Source organism: Elephantulus edwardii, unplaced genomic scaffold (genome assembly GCF_000299155.1).
Source record: "Elephantulus edwardii isolate Elephantulus edwardi_28Jun2011 unplaced genomic scaffold, EleEdw1.0 scaffold00129, whole genome shotgun sequence".
In the NCBI taxonomy this organism is placed as follows: Eukaryota; Metazoa; Chordata; class Mammalia; order Macroscelidea; family Macroscelididae; genus Elephantulus; species Elephantulus edwardii.
The window spans coordinates 5,854,761-5,863,655 of NW_006399879.1; the positions used below are offsets into that span (position 1 = coordinate 5,854,761).

An 8,895-nucleotide genomic window follows, 5' to 3' on the forward strand; every position below is an offset into this window, starting at 1 on the left:
CACGTCCACCTGCACGAGGCCCCACCTGGCACGGCCCTCCCCACTCTCAGCCCAGACCGTGGCAGACCCCGTGTTCCTCGCATGCTCCTGTCTACGTCAGGGAGCCTCCCCTTGCTCTGGGAAGAGGATGTGGACGCCTCTGATCTATACTTGGGGTGCAGGGGCCTCTGACTGAGGCTTGGCATGTGGGAGCCCCTGGTCCAGACCTGGGCCGTCACTCCGCATGGCTGGCATGTCACTGCAGGCTTCCTGGCCCCAATCCTGCCTGGCTGCCACCCCCCTGGAACTTGGGGTGTGTCCTCCTGACCGAGGCCCAGCTGTTTCCTGAGCCCTCCCGACCGGGAAATCCCTGGAATGTGGTAGAGGCCGTGACTCACCCTGAGGGGGAAATACGTGAAGCTGTGCAGACATGTGTGTCCTGCTGGCATCTGTCAGGTGTCCAGAGCTTGGTGCCCACTGTCTAGTGGGGCCTGGGGCCACAGCGGCAGCCTTGCTGGGCCCTGTGCACTGGAGACCTCAGTGCTGGACCTGGTCTCCACACACTGCCCACAGCCCGTCAGCACAGCCTCAGGGTCCTGGGAGCCTGTGGTCTCGGTTAATCCCACCTGAAAGCCAGGGAGGGAGTTGGCCAACGAGGACCCCATTCCCTGGCCAATGAACATCATTCTCTCAGTGTGCGCCCCGTGGGGCCAGGTCTTGGGTCGCCTGTCCCACATCCACTGAGAGGGTCAACACTAGGTCAAGGTCGCAATCTTGGCAGCACCAGAGCTGGGCCAAGATCCATGGAGCCCAGGCTGAGGAGCTCAGCACCCCGAGTGGTCAGCCAGGAGCTGCAGGCCTGGAGCAGGGCCTTGTGCTGCAGGGCTGCTCCGAGTGGGGTGTGGCATGGACGAGTGGACAGCATGCAGAGAGGCACAAAGGCCGCCCGTGCTGACTGCACTGGGGTCTGTTCTTTCCACAGGCGATCACCCCCCGATGGGCAGAGTTTCAGGAGCTTCTCCTTTGAGAAGCCCCGGCGGCTCTCACAGGTGGACACCGGTGGCGGGGACTCAGATGAGGACTACGAGAAGGCAAGGCTGGGGCAAGCCCAGATCCCTCCTATCGGGCAAGTGGGGGACCCCAGGGACCTGCGACAGAGCAGGGGACGAAGTACCACGAGGAGTCCCGGGTCCCAGCACAGATGGATGGGTGTGGGGTCGGTGCTGGCCCACAGCCCTCGGACTTGACATTGACCCCCATCGCCTCTCCTTAGGTGCCACTGCCCAGCTCAGTCTTCATCAACACGACGGAATCCTTCGAGGTGGAAAGGTCAGTTGAACCCCTTTTCTCCCCAAAGCCTTGTTTTGCGTAGTCAGGGTGTTGGCTCCCTGCAGTCTCCCTGGGCCCTGTTCTCTCTCCCCTTGGTGCTGGTGTAAGTAGCTGGTCTGTGTGCACCAAGGGTTTCCAGCCCAGGCCCTCAGCTCTGCTCCTCTCTGCTGACCCTGCTAGTGACCCCGCATCTATCAGAACAGAAGGCTGCTTGTCCCTGCTGGCCCTGCCAGTGACCCCACATACATCAGAACAGAAGGCCGCTTGTCCCTGCTGGTCCTGCCAGGGACCCCAAGTACAGTAGAATGGCAGGCTGTTCCTCTATGCTGGCCCTGCCAGAGACCCCGTGTACCTCAGACTAGAAGGCCACTCCTCTCAGCTGGCCCTGACGGCCAGCTGCCCCGTGTACAACAGGACGGAGGAACTCTGACAGCTTAGGGACAAGAAGCTCGGCCGCAATCCCAAAGATAACACTGTTCAAATCCACCAAATGCTCCACTGGAGAAAGAGGGGCAATCTCCTCCTATGCCAGTTGGATCTGATTCGATGGCACACAACAAGAAAGAAAGAAAAAAACAAACAAAACCCCAGACAACAGGACAGAAGGCCACTCGACCTCACAGCAGCTTCTGTGCTTCGGCTGTTGTCATGACTGTGTCTGTCTGTCTCCTTGATGGTCTTCCGTGTTTTCACCAGCCCTCTATTTCTGCAAGCACGATGTCCTTGTCCGGGGACGGGTCCTTCCAAGTGTCCTGAAGTGTGTGACGTGAAGTCTCACCGTACTTGCTTCTAAGAAACAGACAGGGTGTACGTCCAGGACACGTTTGCTCTGCTGGTTGGAGTCCACGGTGAGGTGGAGATCGCTGCCTTGCATTCTCTTCTGAAATGATTGGCCAAGGAAACCGTATGAATAGCAGGATTCCTCAGTTACCACATGACCTGGTCATTCTGCTCGTGGTAAATCCCCAAAACTTAGAAGAAGCAAGGTCTCCCACAGATCCCTGCAGCAGGAGCCGAAAGTGGGAACCCACAGAAGGACAGGTACCCAAAGTTTGGTGTGTTGGTAGGTGCCTTCCAGTCCATGACAATGCATGGCAACCCTGTAACCTGCAGCCGTGGAACTTGACCTCTCCTGCATCACCTCATGATTGCCACATTGCTCAAGGTCATTGTTAAAGTCACTGTTCAGTCCACCTTTCTGAGGTCCGTCTTCTCTTTGTCTGGCCCGCCACCTTTCCCTGCCTGGAGTCTTTTTCCAAAGACCGACCCATCCTAACAATGTGCTCAAAGTGTGTGAGACAGTTTCACCATATTTGCCTCTAAGGGGCACCCTGGTTACACTTCTTCCAGAATAGACGAATTTGTTCTTGTGGTTAGTGTCCAGTAACGTTGGACATTAAATAATCTTTGCAGGTGCCACCCTTCAGAGGCATTGATTCTTCTGTTTTTCTTAGTCATCATTTTTTAGGTGCATACAAAGAACCTGAAATACCATGGCTCTGGAACAGGTGCACCTTAGTCTTTAAACTGACATCCTTGCTCTTTAGTGCTTTGTGACAGCAGGTTTTCCTAATGCAGCATGTCTTTTGGTTTTTTGACTGCAGTTAATGGCGGTGTTGATTGCGATTCAAGGATATGATGAAATGGTTGACAGCTTCATACTTTTCTCCATCTGTCAGGATGTTGCCCGTTGATGCAGTGAGGGGGATATTTTACTCATGTAACCCGGACTGAAGGCTTTTCTTACTGTAAGTGGGCCTTCAGGCCCTGCTCACTGTCAGCACACCATTCTGTCATCTGCAGAACAGACTGTTGATGCGTCTTCCTCTGATCCTGATGCCACGTTCTTCTTTGTGTAATCCAGCATCTGGATTGATTTGCTCAGCCTATAGAGTTAATTTGGAAACAGGCGTGGCATCCATTTCCTAAATAAATTGCCTGTGGAAAAGCTCTGTGAACTTTGATAAATGTCGATAGTTGTAGAGGGGCTTCAGGCCTTTTGCTCAGAGGGTCGCTGTAAGCCGTGCTCGACTTGAAGGCAATCAACAACAACAACATAGAATTAACTGATGTAGAGAAAAGATAGAACCTTCTGCTTACCCTTCCTGATTTTAAACCTTGTGGTGTTCCTAACTGTGGTATGGTGGCGGTGGTGTTATGTGCCATTGATCACCTACAGCTCACAGTGACCCGATGTGTTAGTAGCCCTGAAGCCTGCCCTATCCTGAGCCAGTCTCATTGTTTCCAACACACCTAACCCCATTACCTAGTTACTGTATCAATCTATCTCATCTGGGTCTTCCTCTCCTCCACCCTTCCAAGCATGATGCCATTTTCCAAAGACTGGCTCATCCTAACCATATGCTCAAAGTATGTGAGATAGAACTTCCAAATCCTCGCCTCCAGGGCTTTGACCTTCTCCAAGACAGACCTGTTTGTTTTCCTGGTGGTCCATGGTATGTTCAAGACTCTTCTCCAGCACCATAAATTAGAGGCACTGATTCCTCTGTCATCTTTATTCATCGTTCAGCTCTCAGAGTCATAGCAAGCAACTGAGAAGATCATGGAGTGGATCAGGCACACCTTAGTCTCTAGACTGACATCATTGCTTGTTAGCACTCTAGAGAAAGTCCCTGGCAGCAAATTTTCATAATGCAATTCATCTTTTTTATTTTCTGACTGCTAGTGCCAAGAGTGTTGATTGTGGAGCCAAGCAAGCTATAACTGTTAGCAATCTCAGTCTCGTCTCCATCCATTGTGGTGCTGTTAACTGGCCCAGTGGTGAGAATCTTTGTCTTCTTAATGCTGAGCTTCAATCCATACTGAAAACTACAGTCTTTGACCTTCTACAGCAAATATTTCAGGCCCTCCTCATTTTTAGCGAGCAGGGTTGTGGCATCTGCATAACACAGGTTGTGGATGAGTCTCCCTCCGATCCTGATGCCACCTTCTTCTTCATAAAGTACAGCCTCCCGGATCTATTCTGTGTATGTATTGAATAGGTATGGAGACAGCATGCATCCCTGACGCACTCCTTTCCTGATTTTGGACGATGCAGTGTTCAAAAAGTTGAGAACAAGGAAGAAGGATCAATAGTCAGAAAACATAGACTTGGTGACAGAAATCAGGCTGGAGGTGGAATGTTAGAATTTTATACAGTCAATGATTTACTCATTGCAAATACCTTTTATTATAAGATATAAAACATATATAGCAACTGTACACATAGATTACACCTAATGGTATGCACAGGAATGAGACCAGTTATATCTGTGGAAAGAATCATTGGAAAAGCTCAGTATCCGCTGTGATATACCAGGTATTGATTGTGGAACAGACCACCAACTACTCATATGTACGTTCAGACTAAAGCTAAAGAAAGTTAAATCCACAGGAACCAAAATTGCACCGTGAGCCTATCCCCCCTGAATTTAACAACCATCTCAGGAGCAGGTTTGAGATCTTGAACACTCATGAGTGAAGATCAGATGAGCTATGGGAAGATAATAAGAATATCACCCATGAAGAAAGTAAAAGCTGGGGAGCTCTGGTGACCTAGTGGCAAGAAGCTGCACTGCAACCCCAGAGGAACACGGTTCGAGTCCACCAGATGCTCTGCTGGAGAAGGAGGCGCAATATCCTCCTGTACCAGTCAGATCTGATTTGACGGTACACGCACACAAAATAATAATAAAAAAAAAGAAAGTAAAAGCTCATTGCAAAGATGGAGGAAGACGAAAAGACCAAGGTGGATGTCAGAAGAGGCTCTGAACATTACACTGGAGTGCCGAGAAGCCAAAGCAAACTCAAGAAATCAGGAAGTAAAGGAGCTGAATAGAAGATTTCAAAGGGCAGCTCAGGAAGACAAAGCAAAGTTTTATAATGAAATGTGCAAAGAACTGCAGTCAGAAAACCAAAAGGGCCAAATTTGCTCAGAATTTCTTAAGCTGAAGGAACTGAAGAACAAATTCAAGCCTTGAGTTGCAATCTTAAAGATTCCGTGGGCAGAATATTGAATGATCCAGGAAGCATTAAGGAAGATGAAAGTTAAAGTATGTGGTTCGAATTCACCAGATGCTCTGCTGGAGGAGGGGCTATTTCCTCCTGTGCCAGTTGGATCTGATGAAACAGGACACAACAACAACAAACAAAAGAAGATGGAAGGAGTATACAGAATACAAAAAAGAATTGGCTGACACAGAATTCATGAAACCACATATGATCAAGAGGCGGGGGTGATGAAGGAGGATGTTCAAACAGCTCTGAAGGAATTGACCAAAAATAAGATGTTCCCACCAGGTTGTGCCGAGAAATCTGGAGGACAACTACCTGGCCATCTGACGGAAGAAATCCATATTTAGTCCCATTCCAAAAAAAGGTGACCTGACAGATTATGGAAATTATCCAGCAATATCACATGCAAGCAAAATCCTGCTGAAAATTATCCAAAAATGACTGGAATAGTATATCAGCAGAGAACTGGCAGATGTGCAAGCTGGGTTTAGAAGAGGCTATGGCCCTAGAGACATTATCAGCAGTGTTGGATGGATCCTGGCTGAGAGCAGAGTACCAGAGGAGTGTCTGTCTCTGCTTAGTTGACTAAGCAAAGGCATTTGACTGTGGATCGCAAACGTGGCCCAGGTAGACGTTGTTGGGCGCAGAGCTGGTGTTTTGCTCACAGCGTGAGTGACAGAGTTGACCATCATATACTGTTTTCCAGGTCACATCCGCGCCTCGCCCATCACTCTGTCCAGCTCTGCTGGCTTGTGTGATGCCGTGATGCTAGGCTTGCCAGTGATATTTCAAATGCCAGCAAGTGGGCAGCTTTCTGTGGAACTTCCAGTCTTTCAGGAAAACTGGCCAGTGGAAATCTTGTAAATAGCACATGAGCCGGTCAGCTTGGAAGACCCTCAAGCTGCTGCTGGGAAGAGTTGCCTCCTCAGAAGGATCGAAGTAACGGCTCAGACATTGTGAAGTTCAGAGACGGTGACAATCAGGATGGCGAGGGTCCTCATGGGCCCCTCGGGGCTCTGTTGTGTAGCTCTGAGCAGACCCCCAACTCGACGGCCCCTAATAGGAGCAGATACCCAGACTTTTCTCACTCACCTTTCACTGAGCCACCACGTACTAAGCCTTGCTCCATGGGGCCTCTCAGGTGAGAGAGTGGACACAGTTATACAGGTTATGCACAGATGAGCCTTGAAAACTCTGCTCAGTGAAGTAAGTCAGACATGAAAGGACAAATACTGCGTGATCCCCCTGAGGCAAGATGTCCAGAATCGGCAATGCTAGAGACAAAGGTGGGCGTGAGCTCCCGGAGCCGGGGAAGGAGGGAAGCTGGGGTGTGGCTGCCCAGTGGGTACTGGTTCTGCTTGGGGTGATGGAAAAGTTCTTTGCTCTTTTTTCTTGTTGACGGCTCTCTGGGTAAAGGTTCCCAGCCACATCCATTTTCTCTCCACCCGGCGATGTGTGTGTCTTCTGCCCCGTCGCCTTCCCCACCAAGTCGTGCCACCGCCTCATTTCCTGCTTCCTCCCTCCCTCCCACCCCTTCAGGGGCGATGAAAAATTGATAGCGGTGCTGGCTCCACTGTGCACTGGGTGTATGTCATTCGACTCCCCGTATCATGCTGGTGGTGCTTACTCAACCCCTAACCAAGAGGTTAGTGGTTCAAAACCAGCTGGCTGCTTCTCAAGTGAAAGGCCTGGGGGTCTGCTCCCACAGACAGGAGCCCAGGAGCCCACTCAGGCCATCGGACTGTCCCACGGGTGGCTGTGGCTCAGAATCAGATGGACTGAACAATTCACTCAGAGAAAGTCCCAGTGGCCGCGTCATGGAGCGGCCGGGGTCTCTCACCTTGCTGCCTCTTGTTCCAGACTGTTCAAGGCCACGAGTCCCCGGGGGGAGCCACAGGACGGGCTGTACTGTATCCGCAACTCCTCCACCAAGTCGGGGAAGGTAAGTGACCCGGGAGGGGCCCCTGCCACTGCCCACTGAGGTCCCTGGGCACTGCTGAGCTCACACTCCACAGCCCCTGCAGCCTCTTCTCACCCAGCTCTGTCCCCGGGGTCTCTGCCCAGCACATCTGCCTCCAGCTCTTCTCAGGACCAAAACAGCATCTGCAAATTGAGGACCACGTTCCAGATGGGGCTAAAGTGGGAGGGACGAGCCGGGGATCAGGGGACTCTGCTGGGGGTCAGGGGACTCTGTTGGGGGTCAGGGGCAGTGAAAATGACAGCAAGTCTTCAGCCTGACCTGCCTATTCAAGGGGGTTCCTGACCCTTGCTGGGCCTCAGTTTCCCCTTGTGTGTCAGGGGTGGTTATGATATAGACTGGCTACTGTTGGGAAGTTTCATCGGGCCATTTGGGGTCAGAGGTGCCCTGGGGTGAGAGGCAGCCTGTGTCTGCTGTTTCACAGGTGAACTCACGCCCCTCCCCATGCACCTGCCAACGCCCCACCCCATCCTTTCCTCATGGCCCCACTGCCTCTCACCTGAGCCGTTCCCCCCACCAGGTGCTGGTCGTGTGGGATGAGACCTCCAGTAAAGTAAGGAATTACCGCATCTTTGAGAAGGTGAGTGGGCAGGTCAGCGCCCCTGTGGGAGGGGGGTCCTGGGGCTCGGCTGGGGGGGGTGCTGAGGGGCAGTGGGTTGGTTCTCCATGGTACCTGCCCACCCCTTTCCACCTCTTCCACCTTACCCTCCCTCTCCCCTCCCCCCTTCTCCCCACCTCTCTAACTTCCCGTACCCCTACCTCTCTCCCCCTCCCCCCACTTTCACCTCCCCCTCCTTCCTCACCCACCTCTCCCACCTCCCCCTTCTCCTCATCTACCTCCCCTCCACCTTCTCCACACCTTCCCCTACCTCTCACCTCCCTTCAGCCTCCTCCCACCCCCCCCCCACTCCTCCCACCACTTTCCATCCACTTCCCCGCCCCCATCGCCTCAGCCTCCCTCCCCTGCTGCCCTAGCTCTGTCCTACACACCCTGGAAGGAATGGACAAAGCGATCCTCCCCAGATATGAGGTTTAGTTACTGACTGCCGGGCGTCCCCTGAGTGGGAGAGGGGCTGAGGTGGACACTTGAGACTCCCGGGCGTGGACAGTCCTTCGGGGTGACTTGAGGGCACCTACACCAAGCACCACAGATGGGCCCCCCTGACCCACCCCCTCACCCCACAGGACTCCAAGTTCTACCTGGAGGGTGAGGTCCTGTTTGTGAACGTGGGCAGCCTGGTGGAGCACTACCACACACACGTGCTGCCCAGTCACCAGAGCCTGCTGCTGCGACACCCCTACGGCTACACAGGGCCCAGGTGACCAGCCTGGAGGCGGACTGACCATGAGAGGGGCAGTGGGCACGGCACCCGGCGGCGGACGGACCCGAGAGGGGCAGTGAGCACGGCACCTGGAGGCGGACCGACCCGAGAGGGGCAGTGGGCATGGCACCTGGAGGTGGACTGACCAGGAGAGGGGCAGTGGGCACGGCACCTGGAGGCGGACGGACCCGAGAGGGGCAGTGGGCACGGCACCTGGAGGCGGACCGACCCGAGAGGGGCAGTGGGCACGGCACCTGGAGGCGGACTGACCAT

The 8,895-nt window shown here is 53.2% G+C and overlaps 1 protein-coding gene across 1 annotated transcript in view; it reads left to right on the forward strand.

Annotated features, from left to right (window-relative positions):
• The window catches only part of SH3BP2 (SH3-domain binding protein 2), an 18,315-nt gene extending 9,692 nt beyond the window's left edge, over positions 1 to 8,623 (forward strand). The window contains exons 8-12 of the mRNA XM_006893611.1: positions 962 to 1,070; positions 1,253 to 1,308; positions 7,183 to 7,264; positions 7,821 to 7,880; positions 8,486 to 8,623. Coding sequence (XP_006893673.1) covers positions 962 to 1,070; positions 1,253 to 1,308; positions 7,183 to 7,264; positions 7,821 to 7,880; positions 8,486 to 8,623 — 445 coding nt within the window. The remainder of the gene's footprint in view (positions 1 to 961; positions 1,071 to 1,252; positions 1,309 to 7,182; positions 7,265 to 7,820; positions 7,881 to 8,485) is intronic.
• Positions 8,624 to 8,895: the final 272 nt, after the last annotated feature.